General features: G+C 38.4%; 1 protein-coding gene across 7 annotated transcripts in view; it reads right to left on the reverse strand.

Moving 5' to 3' along the window:
* The window catches only part of SIPA1L2 (signal induced proliferation associated 1 like 2), a 231,949-nt gene that overhangs the window by 65,559 nt on the left and 144,028 nt on the right, over positions 1-22,362 (reverse strand). For all 7 annotated transcript variants that reach the window (XM_030935894.1, XM_030935895.1, XM_030935889.1 and 4 more), the window contains 4 exons: positions 19,616-19,790; positions 15,455-15,558; positions 7,188-7,345; positions 1,268-1,844 (listed from right to left, as the gene is read on the reverse strand). In XM_030935894.1, the coding sequence (XP_030791754.1) occupies positions 1,268-1,844; positions 7,188-7,345; positions 15,455-15,558; positions 19,616-19,790 (1,014 nt within the window). The remainder of the gene's footprint in view (positions 1-1,267; positions 1,845-7,187; positions 7,346-15,454; positions 15,559-19,615; positions 19,791-22,362) is intronic.

Raw genomic sequence — 22,362 nt, forward strand, 5'->3', positions numbered from 1 at the left:
ATGGAATAGCAAATGTATAAGAGCCCCTGTGTAAATATCCAGGGAAAGTACATTTTCGTGGTTGGTGACGTGGTATTTGTGTTGTATTTTCAGAAGCACAGATTATAATGATTTGGTGGATATGCTGAAAAGAAGTATTTGCAATTAGCAAAAGCACAGTGCATCCAGAGACTCATCAGTATAACTCAAGTCAATTCTCTAGGCATTTAATCATTTACTTAATCACCCCAAACCCCTTATCTAGGCTTGCACACATATACCTGATAATACTGTTGAACATACTGAGGCCCTTTACTGTAAACAGTCTCCACAAATAATGAAATTACTTTTCTGAGGCCAGCAGACACTGCCCTGATTTTACCTTCTCTTATACATGGTCTGTAACAACAAAAGGGTAATTTATATTTGGTGGGAGGAAAGGGGACAAGGAATGGATATAATTTCTCCTTTTTTCATGATCCATAGTAAACTAAACCTTTTCTAATTAAAAAAAAAATAACATCCCTTTTGGGGGAAGATATACACACAAGAAATTCTACCGTCAAAGCATGTTTTTTTCTTATATTACCAAAAATAAAAACTGGAAATTGTTTGATGTATTCTTACTACTTTATTTTATATGCTCAAACTAAAATCTAATTCTTACTTTGTTAAAATTGGGAGCAGAAATATGACTACTGAACACCATGGATAAAATATAAGGGTTTTGCACTAAAAATCACATACACAAAAATCTTTTTTAAGTCTGACTTTTTAAAAGCCTTTCTAAATTAATGTGTAATTCTGAAAAACTTCCTTAAGAAACGGTGGCTCTAAGATTAATAATATATTTAATCTGGCACATTACACAAAAATACCTGCTGTATAAACATGCAGGGTTGAAACTGCAAATAGGACTCATCATTCATACACTCAACAGCAATTCTGCTGTTAATTACCCACTGGGAAGGTATGTTATGTCAGCCTCCATAAACAGACATTCTACCCAGATAATTCTGTTTTTCCTTCAAATGCTACTAAAATACATCTCAAGGTTCTCTTTTGCAGGTTGGCTTAACTTTTCCAATCAATTTATGATGGTTGCTTCTCCACTGTTCATGTATTCAACAACTCCTCAAAAGGACCCAGCATTTAAAATTAAGCTCTGTATCTGTAAGAAATAGTAATGCATTCCCTAATTGCTATAATCATGGTAGGATTTCCCCAGTGAAAGTTATTTTGAATCTGGAATTGAAAACATAAGGGAAAATAGAAAACATGTACTTACTACTAATCGCTGAACAATTTCCCTGATATCTTCAGCACAGTTGTCTACCGAGGACAGGAGGACACATTCTCCTCTTTCATAAAACACTTTGATACTCATTAATCCAGATGTCCACCCAATAACATCCCTGCAGGAACAGTTAAATACAACATTCTTGGAATCCTTTTCAATCAACATGATGAACTCATTGGAAATCCCGAGAAGACATTCAATGTCAGCAGACTGGCCGAAGTCCCGTGCTATCACATGCCACATGATGGCTCCAATGCTGAACAAGTGGGCGTCCTTCCTTGGCTTTACTTTCTCCTTTTTCTTTGCACCCAGTGTAATGAAGCTGAACTTCACAGAGGTATCCACAGTGGCGGTTGTGACAAAGTTCTCCGCCAGATCTTTCAAGTACTCTTGCCTCGTTCGAGTGGCCATTGCTCGAAACTTTTCGGATTTATGGGCTGCATTTTCTGCATTGATTACTTTGGCTAAAAGGAAGTCCCGGAACACGGCTGACTTTGGAAAAGTTACACCTTTGGGAATCGGTGGGCCAAATGGTGGCACATCTTTTGATCTGGAAACTCCAACACTGAGGAAGTAAAAATGGAAACAAAATGAGATAAGCTGTGATACCATAACGTGTATCTCCCCAAATGTGGCATATATACACACTTTCAACTTAACTGGTCTATTCTGCAGGCTTGTTCTCCTAATTTCTAGATACCCAGGGTTTGTTGTTGTTGTTTAAGCAAAATGTTTTAAACTCAGTAGACAGGAGGTGTAATGGGCTGAATTCTGTCCCTCTCAAAATCCACATGTTGACAAGATAACCCATAGTTTCTGGGAGTGTGACGCTATCTGGAGAAAGGACCCTTAAGGAGGTGACTGAGTTACAGCGAAGCCATTAGGGTGGGCCCTAATCCAACAGACTGGTGTCCTTATAAGACGAGAAAATTTGGGCTCATAAAGAGATATCAGGGATGTATGCACATAGAAAGAAGACCATGTGAAGACACAAGGAAAAGACAGCCATCCATAAGCCAAAGGGAGAGGCCTCAGGAGAAACCAACCCTTGCTGACACCTCGATCTTAAGACTTCCAGCCTCTACAACTCTGAGAAAACAAAAGTCTGCTGCTTAAGCCACCTAGCCTGTGGTATTAGTACAGCAGTGCTACCAAACTAACATGGGAGTAACACATCCACAGCATGTGGAATAAGCAGGTTGGCACTCTATAACTCTGCGGGGCTGGTTATCACAGGGAAAAACAGTAACGCTTCCGACCAAAGTGGGTTTAGCCCAAGTTAGCTGCAAGGGATTCAGTGACATGGGACAGAGTGATCACACTTACAAAGGCCAAAAATTTTAAGTGTCACTTTTTTAAAGGAAATGCTCACTTGGTCACATTTTGAAAATCTAAATGAAGGTTTTATGGGAGCAAAGTTTTAAGAGAACTCAGGGACTGAAGAGATCAAATGCATAGTGTTAATAATGAGCATCTTAATCTATTAAAACCAGTAATGCTCCCCTACATCACAGAGTTGCTTTAGTTATCTCATATCCTTCTCTGAATAAGACAAATTATAGAGTGGACTAATGAATTATCAAAGGAAGGATTAAGACGAGTGAGTGAATGAATGGATCCGGTATCACTGGCAGCATTGAGAGCACCCCAATTACTGAGTAGCTACCACAGACCAAGAATCTGTACTAATCCCACATCTGCCCAGGCTGACATTGGAGTAAAGAAAGGAAGCAATCTTCGTTTTGTTTTCATCATTGTGGAAAATTCTAAAAAAAGCAAATTAAGGAATAAAAACATTCCATCCAAATTTGTTCTGTCAGATGCAAACTCCTCTTCCAAAATGTGGTTTGCTAGACTTTAGAAAAATTGCAGGCTCTCTCACTTGTGCTTTAATCTGCAATCTCTTCAGCAGCGTTAATTACCTGTAGCGGCAAGACAGACAGCTGGCTAGATGGGGCCTTCACCAATATGAAAGGGAAGGAATGACTGCTTTGCTTTGGGATAGATACACCAAACTCATGAATAGCACCTGGTGGTGCTTTACGGTAGTATATATACTACACCAGAGGGTATGTGTGTGTGGGAACTTGACTTATGTCCTTAAATGAAGGGAAGGTCCTTAAAAACATCACAGAGGTTGACGCTGCCAGGGATCTACATCACGTGTGGCCCATTTTCCCCTCACCACCATCCTCAGGATGGCCATTCTAGACTGGGAATTAATTTATCCCTTACAATCCCCCATGTTAACTCTGAGAGAGTGGTCCTAAAGCTCCTGTTTGAACTTGTGATTAGTCTAATCACACCCTGTGGCTTCTCTTCTCTACACTGTCAATGAGCTCAAAGGGCCTCTCTGTGCACTGCAACCTGCCCTGCAAATATTGGGTACAATAAACCACTGTATCACTGCTCCTAAATTTGGTTCTCTCTTCCAACAATGAGTACAGATTTCTAGCAGTATTTTACCCATGGAATGCTGAGGCGGCCAAATGTCATCTGGCACTCTAGTGCATTACTTCTCTGCATTAACTCTGTAGATCTCATGCTACCCTCTGACTGCAGCTTGTATGCACTTAAGCTACAACGTCAGGGGAAATTTCTTATATATAAATATGCTCTACTGTGGTGTCACATAGTGAATAAGAGAGACATGGTGACTCCATTATGTATTAGAGAAATTCTTTTTGTATCCAATTATAGACCCTAATATCTACTTGGAGATTCTTTCTACAATGTATGCCATATTCTTGTTCAATAAACTGTATTCTTGCACATCTCAAAGTTGTACAAGAAAAGCAGCAGAATGTAAGCATGGCTATTCCATGATTATGATATTCTGGGTATGGGAATCAATTAGAAATCCTTGATTACAAAAGCTCATATGATCCTTAACTTTCCAAATAGAGTCAAGTTCAGAAGAAATATTCTTTTGCCAGATTCAGATAATTCCCAATGTGTGGAAATGAGAACTTATATCAGAGCTCCTTATTTCACCCAAATGATTCAATAGCATTTATTAATGATTTAGGGGCCTTAGATATTTAAGGCTCCTCCAGCAAAAGCAAACATAGAAAGATAAGCATTCCTTAATATGCACATGAAAACGTTTCAATAAAGCCTGCTGGCCAAAGGACAATAAAGAAAGGTATGAGGAGCAAACTGGAGTCAGGTGACGGGAATCCAGCTCTACCACCTCCTGAGTGACTGAGCTAAGGACATAATCCCTCAGTGCCTCACTGCCCTCATCTGTAAAATGGAGGGTAAAGTAGTATCATACCCAAAAGCCCACTGTAACGATGATAGAAAATAATGCATGTAAAGCTTTTATTACCTGAATTGTTGCTGTTACTGTCACTATTACTATCATAGTTGTTTTAATAAATGATTTAACCCTGTCACCTAATTTTTTTCAGAAGATGTTACATACTAAATTTTCTTAAAAATGGCAGTCATCATTTTCTGTAGATACCTCTGCACTTTTAATTCACTGTTAGCTAACAAGCCTATTCTCATTCCGTTACTGAGCATTTTGTGAAGAGTTTATCTTGGAAAGCACATAAAAACATAAATCTCTCAAAGTCAGCTTAACATTGGCTACAAATTAAAGAGTCTTTTATAAAGAAATAGGCAATTTGTCATGTCTGCTTTTTAAATATTTTCAGGCTAAAAGCGAGATGTTTCGTGAGGCTTTGGGTGTGTTGCCTCATTTCTCCTAGTTCCAGTGGACCCAGCATAACTGCTTGAGCATTCTGCTGAGCTCATGGGGGAGGCCTGACTCCCTCTGTAGGGTGGGAGTGTGGTCTTCTGCTCAGGCAGGTACACCCGACAGGCTGCACACTTTTCATTAGAGGAGGTGATCTCAACCGCGCAGCCCCTTCTGACAGCTGTAAGGCCTATGAATTGGCGCTGGTACTGGGGGTCCACGTCAGCAAGAATACACTGCCGCTCAACACCCGCACAAAGCTCAGGAGAAAAACAGCTTTCACAGGAGCTTGCCACCCTGGATTAGGATACAGCAAAATTTAAGAAAGCTGTCGAGCTGGACTATATCATTTCCTTGGAAATTATTTTAATACATTTATTTCTCCATTGGAATATTTAGAGGAGTATCACATGAAACGGACCAATAAGGTGTTCTTAGAAATGTGGGCATGCCAACCTTATTCCACGAGACAGAGTAAGGACCGTTTCATAAAATGTTATGGAATTCATGTGACTACAGGATTATTCAAGATTATTATTGATTGTTTAAGAAATACTAGCGATGCTTTTAAGCAAGATCAACGAAGCTGATGAGGCACTTCCAAAAATGTTAGGCACCTGAACTGATGTTACATTTGAATCTCATCAGCAAAGGTTAATTTAGTAATAGCAATGTGGCTTCTTAAAAACCAATGACTCCATCTCTGAATGATTGGCATATGCTACTTTTATCACAGAAAAAATAATGCGATGTACTTTGTTTACATGTAAGATATCTCCGTGGTGTTTTCATGATATAAGCATAAAGATAGCAAGTAATTTAAAATACTTGATCTGACCTAAAGATAGCTACCCATAAAATAACACCAAATACAATACAATAAAGCCTTATATTTCAGTTTTCCCAACCCATTAGGAAGGTTCATTTTACTCTTCAGAATTACCATTAGCTGGATGAGCTCCTAGGAAAAAAGGCTAACTCACCAGGTTTGTCCCAATATTATCTACTTTAAGCCTATCATTTGTATAGAGTAGATACTATATTCTTTCAAATATCACTTTTAAAAAGTAGTTCTGAGCATTCAGGCCAGTGGTCTTAAACCCAGATGTGTGAAGAATGACTCTGGAGGAAAATACAGAGATGCCAGGTGTACTGCATTGGAACACAGCACAGTAGAGCCATAGACTAGGGCTATGTTTATTTAACACGGTGACTGGGAGGTAAAATTCAGGGTAAGAACTGCTGGTTTTCAGACTTTGTTCTAAGATGGCTTGGGCATCTGTAGGGTGGGATGTAAATTGGCAACTTCTTACATACAGACTAATTTCTCTTTTGCCTTTAGGCAGTAAGCTCTGTAGTCTTCACTTTCTTACAAGGAATAGTCATGTCTCTGAACTAGGCCCAGTGGGCAGCTGAATTGGCAACTACTGTTTTAAGATGATAAATGAAAATAACCTTGGATGAATTCCAGGAACTCTAACAGGTGTTTTACATAATTTAAGCTATTTATTCATCATAACCACATACTGAAGTAGGTACTATCATTACCATTATCTTCAATTTTAAGATGAGGAATCAAATGCTAAGGAAAATAAAATAAGTCACACAAAGCCCTATGATAAGTGGTAAAGCTGGTTTCAAACTCTGGTCAAAGACCCATTGTTTTACCAATACCCCACATGATATGATCACTTGGCTGCAGTTATTTCCTAACACAGAGTCTGGGAGTAGCAGTTAAGCATAAAAGCAGGCCTTGTCAGAGCCATTCTTGGGATTCCAAGGCATGCACGTGGCCTTTTGAAGTCACCCAAGTGTCAACTCCTTGTTTCAGCAGTCCTGCAAAGATCCAAGATCTCTGATGGAAAGAAATGTTTTACTGCCACAATACATACTTCTCCTAGATAAGCACTTAATCAGCCACTTCATCCAACTCAGAGAAGGACACCAATTAAACTATTGGTTCTGGCTGAAGTTTTTAGGAGAAAAACAGAGGAAACGTGTAATCCACCATTTTAAAGTGCTAGGCATTTCCCTTTTCCAAGGGGGCAAAAAGGGAAGAAGGCAATTATTTCTTACAGAAAGTGTCTCAGTAATTAGAAAATCACGAAGTTGGAAATAATAATTGGCAAACAAAGATATTTTTGGGAAAAGATGCCCTGTTGAAATAAACCTGGGAGAATGATAGATCAGGGATTACTGACTCACCTATAACACACATTTTCGGTACATGGATTATGCACTTTGACTATGACAAAGACATGCTGAAAGTGAGACCGGATGCTTTTCGGAGTAAAAGGAAGTGCTCCAGGCTCCTGGAAGACGATGGTCACGATGTCATTTCCTATGTGCCTTTTCCTCAGTAGCTGTGGTCAAGAAAGTGAAGAGTTACAAATAAGGTTTTCTTTAAAACAAAATATATAAATATATGCAATTCGGTCATCTTTCAACTTGAAGGAGTGATTTTAAAAAAGCACAGTCATTTTTTGGAAGTTAGTGCTCCTAAATTTGGCATAGAAAAAGCAAAATGGGCTTCATCCAAAAGACCCATGGGAAGAAAGGCCTAAATATTTACCTTTTTTATTTTAAAATTCAATTTGTACTCTCTCTCCTGTTTATCTTTATCCAGTTCCTCTTTTTAAACCCCTAAAATAATAGCACATCAGAGCTCACAATGCTTTAAAAAAGGTTGCAGGTTAAGCTCTGGAAGATGAAGTCCAAGAGAGGGTACAGGTTTGCTGAAAGGTCCTACACTATCATACCAGCAGGCCTCAGCTTCTAGCCTGTGCTCCCACAGTAACATGCATTTTTGCAACAAAAATACAGAACACTGTCATTTTGGTGGGCAATAACACAAACCAATTAACTGAACCCTGGCCGTTTAAAATGTAATTCAGAAACACAGAATTCCACTGGATTAATAACCAGAAGCCCAATCGTTCGTAATTTTATAAATTACAAATCTGGCAGGGGGAATGACGCTCAGAGCAGTAACACTTGAACAATGCCTTTACTTTTGATGTTCCTTCTGCCAAGAATGCCCCCTTCACTCCAGGTTTCTCCCAGACAATGCAGTTGTCTCTGTAGATCCCACCTCATTGGAAAGAAACTTCCCATTTCCCAGGCCTATTTCTATTACACTGGTTGTTGCACGGTCTTCTAATGGTTGGTTTACTTCTTCTGCATCAGGTCATAACCTTCATGAGGGCACAGAAGTGTCATACTGACTTTCAGTTTCCTAATGGTGTGCCAGGCAAAGGAGGTGCCCAATACACATTTGTTTAAGAAATAAACAAATAATCCAAATATACATTTACTGACACATCACATCATGCATTAAAATTGTGACCACTTCTTTCCTATGAACACATGCCCATAAATCCACATAAAGGCACTCTGTAAGCTTATGCAAGTGAAGGCATAGATCTGAGCTCTCAAAGTTTGTGATCTTCAGTTTTAATACATAAAACAATCCTTATACAACTTGGTGATGTCATTGCTGGAATGTGACAATCTCAGACAGTAAATCTCTTTTTACTAGCAATATGAAAGACCACGACCTCACACTTAAATTTATTTGGCACCTACAGTGCATATTGCACGCAAAGACCATTAAGTTCAACTTTTAAAGCCTTTTAAACCCAGATACAAAAAGGTTTTCATTGTCAGGTCCCTGACTTGTGATTTAGCATGATAAAAGGCCTGGAAAAGTGGGAATGAAATGTTCATTCTTTCAGAGTTTTCTACAGGCCAGTTAAATTGCTGATTCATATGCTGAAAAATTCCTACTTAAATCCCCATGGTCAAAGTTATAAACACACAAAAATCATCTTACTGTCTGAATGAGGTTTGGAAACATATATTAATACATCATAATACAGACCCAATGAGCCACCTCATTTAAAAATGTGGTTTTAAAAAAGTTTGCTAGATTTTTAAAATGTGCCATTTCAAATGCATGTAAATAATCAGTGAAAACTGTATTTGGCAAGGACATTCTTTGCTCCTTTCTCCCAAAATTGAAATACATGATTCATATGTATTGTAATAAGACAAGGAAAAATCAGGAATAGTTTTTAAAAATATGCCCATCACTGTGTTCAATGTATTTGTAGACTACAAAACACAGCAGTTCACACTCTACTTTATTCAATGCCCTTGAAACACAGGAATTCTCAGACTGTCAAAAGATGGAGCTCACTTTGGCCAAGGCCAGGCAGTGAGTTCAGCACCTCCTACCTCCTGAGTGATTGCCAGTGTGGCTTCATGTTGGCCAGCCCTCTCAATTAAACACAGGGTGCAGGGAGGGCCTTGTTAGTCAGTGCTTCATGGCTGTTAAGACTGCAACAGCAAATTGGACAGTTATTCCAATTTCTTTTCCTCCTGAAGGAAAATGTTGGGTCTGATTCTATACTTCACCACAGGACTATTTAAAGCACAAGTTAAAGCATAAGCTAAAGTCTGGTTACCTTGACAACATGCCAAAGCACTGTCGTCCCTTTCTAGACACATTCTTTTGTGTTGTAAAATGGGCCAAAAAATGTTTTCAAAAGTCTAGTTAATTTAGCCGTGGCCACATAATGCACTTTGTAGGAAAAAAATAAACCACTGGGGGTGGAAACAAGAAGATTCATTAGGAAGGGTAAAATCAAAGCTCTTTGAAGGAGAATAAAATAAGAAAAATGAACACTATCCATTAGTAGGATGCTTGAATTTGTTTCAGAGATTAAGAAAATAATCTGGAAAATTAACAGAAATATTATTCATTTTTCTATTTTAGGACTTTGTCAAACATGAAATAAGTAATTTCTTAAACTTCTTAAAGGCAAATGTTTTCTTTAGTAGTTTATGCTTTTTTCTAACTGGTCAATGAAATTCTATACAATCAGAGTCTGTAAACTGGGAAAAGGGATGGCAAACCAGAAACAAACGCAGCCTGGCAAAACCTGATGGTACCATTTGTTTGAGGGAATTATAGGAATGACATCTTCTGGGGCAAACTTCTTTCTAGGTATGTAAAGCTAATTACAATTTTCAGTAATGTCAAGAGAACCAACTTATTAGTGCTTTCAACTGCAACAGTGAGTTAATAAATATTGTATTAGATAGATTTACATAGTCATTTCTACTAAATTTCTAACACTTGATTCCAGCTGTGAAACAGGAATAAGCTCTTGTTATGACAAGGAAAGAGAAAATGTGAGTCTTCACCCAATTCCATGGCAAAAGCATAGAGATGTTACAGAAATATCACATACGGCCGTAGGTTTAGTGTCAGTTCCTTAAACAAACCGGGATCTCATAAGACCAGTTTTAACTTAGTGCAAAAATACAGTAAGATAGAACGAGTAAGTTCTAATTATTCGACAGTACACCAGGGAAACTATCATTAACAGCAATTTATTGTGTATTTCAAAATAGCTGCAAAAAATATTTGAAATGCTCTCAACACGAAGATAAGTGTTTGTGGTGACAGATATGCCAATTACCCTAATGTGATCAATACACATTGTATGTAGGTTTCAAAATATAGCATGTAACCCCAAAATATGTACAATATGATGTATCAGTAAAAAAAAAAAATTTAATGAGAGGAAAAAACTCAAAAAGCAAACTGAGAAGAAAAAAACCAGGAAGTGAAAATAAGTATCAGATAGCACACTTGGATGAAAACTGAAAGCTGAATGAGATAGTATCTGCTGGCTTCTATGTATACGGGTTCATTTGCTAAATTATTATTTTTTTAACCCAGTAAGACAGAAACAAACTGTTTTGCACCTAATGCTGGGGGAAAGCAGGCTGTACAACATGAAAGAGAACAGTCAGGATATGATTCAGAAGCTCGTAAGAGTCAGAGAAGAGGAAGGTCATCTGAAGTTGGAGAAGGCAGGTCTCCAGAGAAGGTCTTTAGAAAGAAGCAAATCCACATACTCTAAGAAAGCAACCACAGGTTCTCAATCCTGGTCCTTGGGTTTGAATCTAAATCCTGTTACTAAAAAGGGGGCTGACAGAGACTCCTCTGACATGACTGATTCCTTCCTACCTCTCTGACCTCATCACCTGCTCCTTACCATCTAGACAGCATCTTGTCCCTCCTACAGGACAACTGATTTTCACCCAAGGAACTTTGCAGTTCCTAATCTCTTATCTGGAAAGCTCTTCCCCTTCACCCAGAGGGCTGGCTTTTCCTCCTTTAGGGAGATGGCCCTAATTTTGCACTTATACATACACCTGCATGTACATAAACACACATATCCCCTCACATACACTGTCCTCAAGAGTTTGCACCAGTGGTTAGAAATATGCCTTGATTTTTAAGAGATATATAGAGTTTCCTACGGAAAAAGTTAATGTAGAAAAGCATTCTAAATAATAATTAAGGAAGGGCAACTTATACATCTTACTACATAAATACAAAAGAAAGAAAAGTCTTGCCTGCCTTCTGCAAAAAAGTGAATGTCAGTGAACTGTTCTTACTTCTAATGGGCAAGAAGAGGATATTACATTTAATTAATGTTTGAAGGATTTGTCACTGATTTACCATTTCACATAATCATGATATTTTACTAATAACAAGAGTAAATGTACAAATGAGTTAAGAAATGAACACTGTGCAAACGAAGAAACAAAATAATCTAAGAATGCAGATTTTTAATGACTTCATAACAAAGTAAAGATGATAACAGGATTGTGCAGATATAAATATCTCTTTCTTCTTTCTGACACTAGACAATATCAACCCTCACTCTAGGTAATGATCTTTGTGATGTAGTATAAGTATATGCTCCTACTTAGGGTCTGGGAATAAAGCTACTCATGGAAAACTAAATAAGCATTTTATCCTCCCCAAAAATTCTACAGTATTATGCATAGGTGAACCCAAGTATAGTCAGGACCCAAGGGTTCATAGCACTTAGTGACGCAGGTTGTTCCAGTATTCACATGAGTCCTTAGTAACACCAATTAGGGACATAAGGAAGTACACAAACTCTTTAAGGCAGGAGCTTACAATCAGCCTACCCACTATGGAGAAAAGGGCTCCAGGCTTAGCTCAAATATAACATCATTACCTCTGTGGTGTCAAGCCCATTACTAGAATAAGACCAGTATCCTTTAATTAGCATCTCAGAAACCTAGGGGCTTGGTCTTACTCATTAGACACCTCCATAAGGCATCAGGTACCCCTTCACAACAGAGCAGCTAAAATGTTACACATACGTTAAAAAAGAAATAGGTTACTGTGTGCCAGGCACTGAGGCACCTCTACTTTACATGCCCACTTTGAAGAAAGAATTTCTTCGCCAAAGTGAAGTTTAAAGCTAATTTGTGAAGTTCTTCCCATTGATGACATCCCACGATGGCTTAACCATGACTTGTCTCCAGGGCAGGCAGAAGGAAAGCACACAGGGGAAGACAGCCCTGGGAAAAGTGGATGGACTGCCAGACAGATGCAGACAGACTTGTAGGACTTAACTTTTGAAGAGAGAAAATAACTCCAAGAGCAGGGTTTCTTATCATTCTTTTGGTCTATTGAGTTTTTCTACGCAAGAGTCAGAGACCATTCCAAAGATTAAAGCTCTTTTGCAACTGTGGTAAACTCTCTGAAGACTTTTAATACATCCTGGAATCGGCATCCAGCTTGATTTATTACAAGAAGGAACACAAGAAATTAAATCTGATGTGGACGAGTCTGGACCAGTTAAATGGTCACAAACTGTAGTGTAAGAAGCCAAGGTTACAGGCATAATTCACGTAGGGGCCAGTTCACTTTGCTAAGTCCTGTGGCTTCAAATTGCACTCATGAACCCAGCTGGTCATTTCAGACATTTCTGCCTTTGGTATTAACATAATTTGTGGGCATGGATGGGGAGGGTGAGAGAAATGGAGTCAATACAACTCATAACAAATTTGGAAAATACATGTCCCAGGATTGCAAGTGGCATTATTTATCCACAAACAGAACATTCTGATGACAACCTGTGATTGCAAAATATTAAATGTCAAAGAATAATTTTCTGAAATAATTGATAAATTTAGTCTCTCACTTTCTCAACCATTCAGAATTTTAGTTTTTCATAATAGATCTTTAGGACTGGATACAGGAAAATAAAATGCAAATTAAGTCATCCAAAATATGAGTGGCTCGATATCTAATGAATTATAAAAGAATAACAACTAAAACTTAGTTCTATGCCTGGAACTACTTTAAGTGCTTTACATGTATTAATTTGCCTAATTCTCTATCTCCTAAGAAAGGTTCAATCATTCATTCATTAATCATTCAACAAATGTTTGTTGACTTCTTACCATGTTCTGGATACTGTTCTGGGCACACAGGGACACTTCGGGGAACAAAACAGATACAAATCCCAGCTTTCACGAGTTTACAATGTATAGCCTCAACTTACAGGGACTTTTCTTTTACTTTCCAGTTGGGGAAGTTTAACACACACACATGCTCCTCTACCCCCCAGTTGCATCTACACTTTCACTGCTTTGCTGTCCTGATTTTTGTGCACACATTTTTTCAAGGCTAGTTTCAGTGAAATGAAGTCAGGTACACAAAACTCTAATGCCTACAGATTTTGATTACTCTTCAACGAAAGGGGGTGGGAAAGCCAGTTTTGAGTTCTGGTAAAAGTAAAGACTTCAAACCTCTGGAGGTTGCCACATGTGAAATGCCAGGGTCAATTCAGCCTGACGTCCAGTGACTCAAGTAATTAGGGAACTGGAAGGGCTTTGTGGTTTGAATACTCGATGACGGGGGTCAAAAGTCACTGGCTCTATTTCTGCTAAAGTACTGACAGATTTTCTTGGCTTGAGTAAGCCCTATCGGTTTTCTGAGCAACAACTCCCACAGAGTTTAATTACTGAATGATTCACAAGTATTTGCTGGACAACTGTCCTGGTCTAAATTAAGCCTCTTAAGATCCAGTGAATCTGTTTGGCATTATTGCAAATAAATTTTTGAGAGCTAAAATCCCTTAGGTTAAAATATACATAAATACATACATGTGATCTAGTGATTTTAAGTCTATCTTTAAAAATACACAGATGTGTACTCTAGAGATAGATTTTTTGAAGGTGGTAGGAAGAACTATGATTATTAGAAAACACTAGAAAATTCAGAAAGGACAAGAGATTGAGATAAGCATGAGATGGAAAATGGCAAGAAAACCCAGCTAGCAATTACCATGAGAAGAGACTGGGGACCAGGGGCCTGCTTTCTCATCCTAGGTGGAGGATCTTAGGCTAAGGTGCTTCTTCCAACTAGTGATGGGAGAAGGGGAGGTAGTTGGCTGGTTTCCTCTTTCGGAAAAAAATGCAGAACTAGACTAAATATATATACACTTTTATGAGTGTTTTTAAAAAAGGAAAAATTCTCTGTGACAATTAAATTTCACTCATTTGACAAATACCTATTGAGCAATTCCTATGTAGTCCTTGGTACTTTAATATATTTAGAGCAAAAGAGTATCAGTTAAGTGACATCCAGAGAACTATCTCCTAAATGTGAAAACAAACTTTAACTCTGGATTTAATCTAAATACAATCAAATCCCTAAAATTAAATTATGTCAATGAATCAGTTATAAGATCCCAGTAATTCACAAACCTTTCTGTAAACAAATCTTCAGAAACTCAAGCAGTCAATATTCTTTTAAAAATCTTCAGCTTAACATGGGCAGAGCCCAGAAGATTCTAAACAAGATGTGAAATGGAGCCTTAGCTATCCCATAGATCCTCTATCCCAAATGTAGGTCCTTTCCTATCTCAAGTGATCCTCCAAGTCTTCTCAAGCTCACAGTAGACAAAGCATTTCAAATATTTCTAGCATAAAATAAAAATGGCCATAATTTCTAGTAATCTTTGTAAAAAAAAAAAAATTGCTCAACCAATTTTACAGTTACACCGAAAAGTAAATTATTTTATAATGATTTATGCATCATTCAAGTTTTCAAAGGTTCTTAATTCTTACTGAGTGGCTATATTCAGAGCATGATGCACTCTGATTTTTTTCTCTTTAAAAGGGTCAAGAAATTTTGACCAGTAAATCCATTTAAAACAACAAAAACGAACAGGAGAGGAACAGCTGAAAATAGCACCAGTAACAACTGCAAATAGTATTCTCTATAAATAAGCTATTTACCCATACACAAAAACCGAGGTCAGGTCAATATGGTTGGCCTTTTCGTAACTAACATAGTTGAGACAAGCTTCTCTTAAGAAAAGATTTTGCCTAGCAAGCAATAAATCTGAGTGCAGAAGAATTTCTAAGTTTTACAAGAAAAAAGTACAACAATACGCCCTTTAAAACCCAAATAATTCCAAATGATCAAAGAGTCAAAGATGATTAATGCTATTCAAGAAAAACCCTCACTGATTCTTTGCAAGTTCTAAACGCATCAATATCATCGTGGGCCCACCTCAGATCCCATACTCAAGGTAAAAAGCTCCAGGTTGGGGAGGACATACCTGTTGTCTGTTGTTGGGCATGTAGGGAAGCAGGGTTGACACGTGGAACATGAGTTCGTAGTCCTTGTATGTAGTATAGAGAGAGTGCGTGCCCGTGGAATCAGCTGAAAACAAAGATGAATTACAGAAGCAAGGTAAGCCACTACAAAATTAGTGCTTTAATATTTAAAAGGTTATTGTTGCAAAAACAAAAAACAAAAACACCAAGCTCTACCCAACCAGAATCTGGACACTGCCCATCCAGCTGTCACCAAGCACTCCAGGACTGCGGACTGAGGGGCTCCTTTCCTTCCCCACCGCTTTCTACTGCATCTTCAGTTTCTTTGCTTTTCTTCTCTGTTCTCGCCCTCACAGTGTGGATTTAGGTGATCCACTGAAAGCGAAGTGCTTTTGCCACCAAGTGTATAGGTGAGCAGTCGAGGAGAGAAGCCGGTGCAGGTCTGGGTGCAATTATCTGAAGAGTGTGACAAGCTGGCAGATGGCCTGGCCACATCCGTGTATGCATGTGTGCATGTGTGTGTGTGCGTGTGTGTGTGTTTACAGTTAATTCTTAGTTATTCTTGGGCACTTGATCTTCCAGAACCCAGAAAAATGAAATAAGATTGATTGAATATGGAAATGAAAACAAAAAATGTTATTTAGAATATGTCTTTCCCTGAATGTAATTAATTTTTTTCTCCTTTCAACAGGAAGTGCAGTGATACATCACGTGAATGAAGAATATGGAGAATGAATGTGATCACTTACAGTATATTATCCAGTGACACATATGTTAAAAAACTATGACATTTGAACCCCTATTAATCATAAAACTATTCATCTTTTGAAAAGGAGAATGATTCTTTGAAAATTCAAATTCTATCTGTATTATCAATAAGAGTATCTCAGATTGAGAGTTTCACACATTGAAACTAACCTGCTGACTATAAAATACTGAAGTAATTTTGGAGTAAATTTCTGAATGACTTTTTGCACATGGATAATGAAGACAAAACGATATACAAAAAGGAAAATGTAAATGGCATTCAATTTCTTTGTCAATTCTTGATCTATGCATAGTCTTATTTCTCTACTTTTTAAGCAACAAGAAACAGTGTTGCTAACAGCATTTATTCCATTGTGTTTGTTGGGGAAACCTCTATGTAGTCATCTTAATCTTTTTTTAATCTAAAAATCTAAATTTTTACTTTAAAAACATGCAAACATTCAACCTTCATGGACTTAATATTTTCTTTCTGAACCCTGCAGTATGCCTTTCTTTCCAATATTTATATCCAATTCAGAAACAGATCTGAAAACTCTCTAGAAGAAATACCCTATAGAGATCTCAGATGCTCCGAAAAATCATTCATAAAAGGCATTTTCATGAATAAGGCGAATACTTAGTGTTTACATATAGTTACCAATAAATTAATTTACAGATGGACAGAGAATATTCATCTAAAAAGTTATATATAAATCAGTCCCAAAATAAAAAAAAAAATTCCTTTTAACTATTCATTAAACACATATTTGTTATTTTCAAAGGACTTCTTAGAAAGTAACATTCCATTTTAATTCTCTTGGCTTGGAACCTTGACAGTGAACGTGGCTCTGGATGTGAGCCAGCACAGTCCCACAGCAGGATGGATGCTCCTTCCATGAACAATGGACTCACTGATGACAAAACCAAAGGCTGGATGATGAGAAGGGCTAGTATGTTCAGTGACACCCATCACAACACTGCTATCGGGGTGGTTCAAATTCAGAAAGAGAAATGCTGACTGATACTAGGTTTCAGATTTAGGAAACTGCAAGGAAGAAAGAAAGATGCACTGGCCAGGGCGTGGGGAGGGGGGGAACTACTTCTTAAAATGTGATAATAATTTGTCTATCTCAAGCCATACTAAAACAAGAATTTCTAAAATTAAATATTCTGGAAGTTTTTATGTCAAATATCAGTCAGATAATGGAGAATATACACTAACAAGGCTTGTTGTTCTGGGGTTTGCTATAAATATTTCTGTTCAAAAAGGGATACAGGCTATCAGTTTTATTATTCTTTGCACCCAGCTCAATAAAGGCTTTTCATGGCTGGGATTCTGTACTCTCCTCTAGTGAACAGAGCATCTTAGTGGCTCAAATCCTCTATGTTCCTATCCCATTTCATTTTATGTTCAAGAGAGAACCCATTTTAGAGCTGAAAGGGAAATCCCAGATATTCTAGCCCAACATCCTGAGCTCTCCTTGTGAGGAATCTGAGGCCCAGATTTGACCTAAGTTTTATGGGCAGACAGAGTTCTAACTAGAACTTAAGTCCCCCAAATTCTAGAAGGAAGATTTTTATGTGTCTGTTCCTCAAAAGACGTAATTTTTATCTGACCACTCTCCCATACCTAATTCTTACATATCTCCTCTCTACTAAAAGAATATCAGACTTCTTCGCATCTCACAGAATGCCTTGCTCATAAAAATAACTTACATATTTATTATTAAAGTCAACATATCAAACTCTAGTTTCTAGATGTTCTCATCTCCTTGAGCTAAGGTGCTTAATACTACATCTGCAATGTATCAAAGATAAGGCCTATGTCATAAAAATGCAAAGCCAATGTAAATTCTATATGTAGGAAAATACTTGGATTATCTATGTTATAGTTTTACAGATGACACAGATCAGAAATTCTTTAAATGTTTTCTCAATCCAATTCACTGAAGACAGATGACACACAATCACAGTAATAGTTCACACATCAGCAGTGGTTTTCCTGGAGGGACCTCCTTAAGGACAGAATATCAGCATCTCTAGGGGGTGAATGGTTCTTTACAGAAAAGAGGAGTTCGAAAAAAAAAAAGGAAATCAGAGAAGATCTCATTCGTCTTTCTTAAAATATATAGATATTCATATTTTGGGTACTATGAATTATTTCTGAGGCATGGGCATTATACATATTAACAGTCCAGCTCCAGCCCTGGCGTGTGCAGGGGACAACTAGGGGCCCCATGTGTGAGTTTATACCATCGCAGGGGCTTGTGAACTATCCTGTAACTGCTACTTTCAAAAACAGGTCTAACAACAGAACTGACTATAGGCGCCACCCTCATCCAGATGGAGTATCAGTGACAGTCCCAAGTTCAGTAGACTTAGGGACAGGGCTTGGCGACTAAGGAGAACAGAAGGCAGGAAGACATGGCATTAGGCCACCTCGGTTCCAATCACAGCTCGGCCACACCCTGACGTTCCCACATAGAAAACCTCCACGTCACCATTCCTTCTAGGAGTCGTGTGAAGAAGCGCCTTCAGATCCTCCAAGTTTAGACTCTCTGTTCATCTCTTTTCACTCAAAGAGCAAGCACTTGTTTGATAATAAGCAGAATTTTCCAATATACATCAAATTACTCTGCCTGGTATTTCAGATACTCATAGCAACTAAATAACAGCACAAAGATAAAATATATAGAACTTATAGACATCAGGAGAAACATGATATCTATGTGTAGATATTAGACAAATTCATGCATCCTAGGAGGGCATAAAGCCCATGTTTTGGATTGGCCAGTCAATCTGCCACTGTATAGCTAGTAGGTGCCCCCACTCAAGGGGATCCAAATAAAATCCTTGAAAAATAAGACGCATCAGCTTTTTTTTTTTTTAATTTTAGATCCAGGGGGTACATGTGCAAGTCTGTTATAAGGGGATATTGTGTGAAGATGCACTCGCTTTTTAACCACTGCTCCACCTCCCTGGTTAACATCATGAATCTAGAAATGAACAAAATAAGCCCAATAACACAGCATGAATGGATGTGTTAATATTTTGTCTCTTAGAAATAAATGCAGTGCTTGTCCTTGGTATACTGAAACAAGGGTATAATCGAAGAGGTTAGGGTAAAAGAAAGAAGAAAATATTAAACAATTCTTCATGAAACACTGGGCAATCTCTCTGCTGGTGTTACAAAGGAAAAAGAATTGACCCTTTGAGCTTACAACGTGAAGCATATATCTCTTGAGAAATGTGTTTCCTTTGTTCATCTGAGGAAATCTAAACTCTATTCCAAATAAGCTTTCTAGGCTGCTTCTGGGGTCGGGAACAGGAGGGCATGTGATCACTTACTTGGATTTATGCAGCATGCCTGCCTCTGGAGAACTGAAAATGTGCACACACATCAGCATTAAACTTACTCTTATTGTCCAGCTGAGCTCGATATTTACTAAATCCTTTCAGTCGGACTCTCTGGCCCAGAAGATCAAGGAATTCTTCAAAAGCTGGTCCCGCCGTCTCATTGTTATACATCTCTTCCTCCGTGCTCTGGCCTGCCTTGCAATAAAGGATCCCGATCTTGTGCTGAAAGCTCAGCTGAAATGGGGGAGAAATATAATTACTTGGCAAAGCATATCAGACAAGCTAACTTCCAGTAAAATTAAAACTACAGAAGCTGAGAATTGTTCTAGGAGAGCATGCCAGAACAATTCCCATGAGTGAATAAGCAAAAGAGTAGCAACTGCCACTGTGTGAGATGCTACAAATAATAACCCAGAAACCCCAGAATATAGCTGGAAACATGTAGAAACCCCAACAAATTAAATGTACGGCTACGGTCATGTGGGATTTGCCAGGTTTCCAAAAAGGATAGGAAGTCAAGGTTCAAGCATCTACTTAAAAATAGAACTGTGGAAATACTTAATCTTACACACTTCATATAGTAATTAGGATGATCTTCTAAGTTGGAAAGAAAAAAGGCTACAAACTTTTAAAAGTTTCTCTCTCTAGTAATACCTTTTACTTCTTTATTTGAATTTTATGTATTTCTTGTAAATATGTAAGACTATAAGGAAAAAACAAACCAAATTAAGGTCTGGTAAGGGTAGAAATTCCAATGGAAATTGTGATACATGTATATAAACATTAAAATGTTTTGTTGCCATAAAAAAGTAACTCTGGCTATACAATTATATTCATTTGTTACATTTTTTACTATCTTGAAAACATCTGCTAAATATACAGTGTACCACAAAGAATCTAATAGCAGTTGAGAAGCTTCTGCTGTAGTCCTATCTTACAGTCAATGCCACGTTCATGCTGGAAGCCATGGGACTTCCTCCCAAGGCCAGTAAGAAACTGGAGGCATTTTTATACCTTTCTTATGTCCCCCAAAGAGGAACTACTTCTCACTCATGCAATCAGAGCTCTTAATCTTACTACCAGCAATCTGAGCCTGAAAGGCTGACAGATTATCAGACATTGCCAATTCCCTAAAGACATCAATCCATAACACTGTTCACTTTTATTACCAAGCTGTAAAATAGAGCCTTTAATCAAAATTCATAGCTGACTCTCTTAGTAAAATAAGGCAAAATGATACTCATTTCCCTTGAGCAGCAAAATGATGACAGCAGTCTCATCCATATTATTACCCTAATGACAACATACTATGCAAGAAAGGCAGGCGACATCTGCCTGGGTGACCTTAGCAGACATCAGGAAACATTTACTGCATGCTGGATAAACTTAAGAGTTGAGCAGGTAGAGTCAACTACCCACATATCCTGAATGTATTCGGATCTTGACTAAGTGCTGAGAGACTATAAAAGGAAATATCACCTGTTTACAATCTGACTGAATCAGCTACCTACACTGATGGATGCTATGGCATTGCAGTTCATGGGCCTTGGGACCCTGTCAAGGCCAGGAGATCCCCAACTGCACAGCGAGGAAAATGATCTGTACCTTGAGTCTGGGGATATGAGACGGTGTGCATATCCTACTCAATACCTAACATTATGAATTTATTGAGCTACTACTTTAGCAGGGTCAAGAAGAAAAATGTCTATTCACCCAGAGATTGAGGAATCAATGTTTCTGATCAACTCAATTATCTAAATCAATGAGATACCACATTTACTGAGAACAGACAATCATCTTCAAAAAATATTAAGTACAATAAAAATGCCTAACCTCATTTTATTGTAAACATTATTTGCTCCTGAGTGACTGAGAAGACATTTCAGGATCTTAAAGTGCATCAGAGAAACTACCATGATTACCAATTATTACATAGATGTTGGTGACATCTTTGATTGTTGGAATCTATAAGATTACTAAAATGTGGCCTGAAAATGACCACTTCCCATTGTGGACAACGATGTTAGTTGATTTCTCTTTCGCTGTGAGAGGAGGATTTCAGCTCCCCAGTTATTTGGCTCTGGCTGTAATTAGAGTCCACCATGAATACCGCAGAATACTAACTCACTCCAATGCCTGTGCATCTCAGTGCCCCCTGCTTCCTCTGCACCCAGTAGAATTGCTGCACCATCATCCTCAGCCTCAGAGGTCACTCTGCCCCGGTGGCTGCTGTCCCTGTTTGCCCATCCTCTGCTCCTTTACCTTCTGCTTATCTGAGACCACTGCCACTGCCACGTGCCACATCATCTGAAGGCCATCTTTGTCTCCATTGCCCCAGGACACAAAGGCAGCTTGCCTCAGTCTGCTCTGGCATCTCTAGGAGGAAACCCCTTCCTCTTCTCTTCTCCCATCCAGCTCTTGAATGGGGAGTCCTGGAATAGAGCTGTTCGGGAGCCCAGGGTGTGCATGGCATGCCAAGCAGAGCCGTCACCAGCCTGGCACACTTCCTCTCTGACTCGGAGAGTCTTGTGGGCTTGCTATTTCTGTGAACTCTCATTCAGGCAAAGGCCAAACAACTGGACAACTGACATTTCATGAGACTTCATTACTGACTGTTGTACTGTCAACTTCACACCCCTCTCTTCCCAACCATCGGACACACCAGCCTGTGTCTAGATCCTAACAGGATCTAGAACAGGATTTGCATTTCCATCTAAGAAGCTCCTGGGCCCATGCGAATCAGTGGATGTGACTAAAGCAGATTTCAAGGCCCTCAAGTGTCTTAGGACAGCTGCCATACTCTGAC

This window comes from Rhinopithecus roxellana, chromosome 8 (genome assembly GCF_007565055.1).
Source record: "Rhinopithecus roxellana isolate Shanxi Qingling chromosome 8, ASM756505v1, whole genome shotgun sequence".
NCBI lineage: Eukaryota > Metazoa > Chordata > Mammalia > Primates > Cercopithecidae > Rhinopithecus > Rhinopithecus roxellana.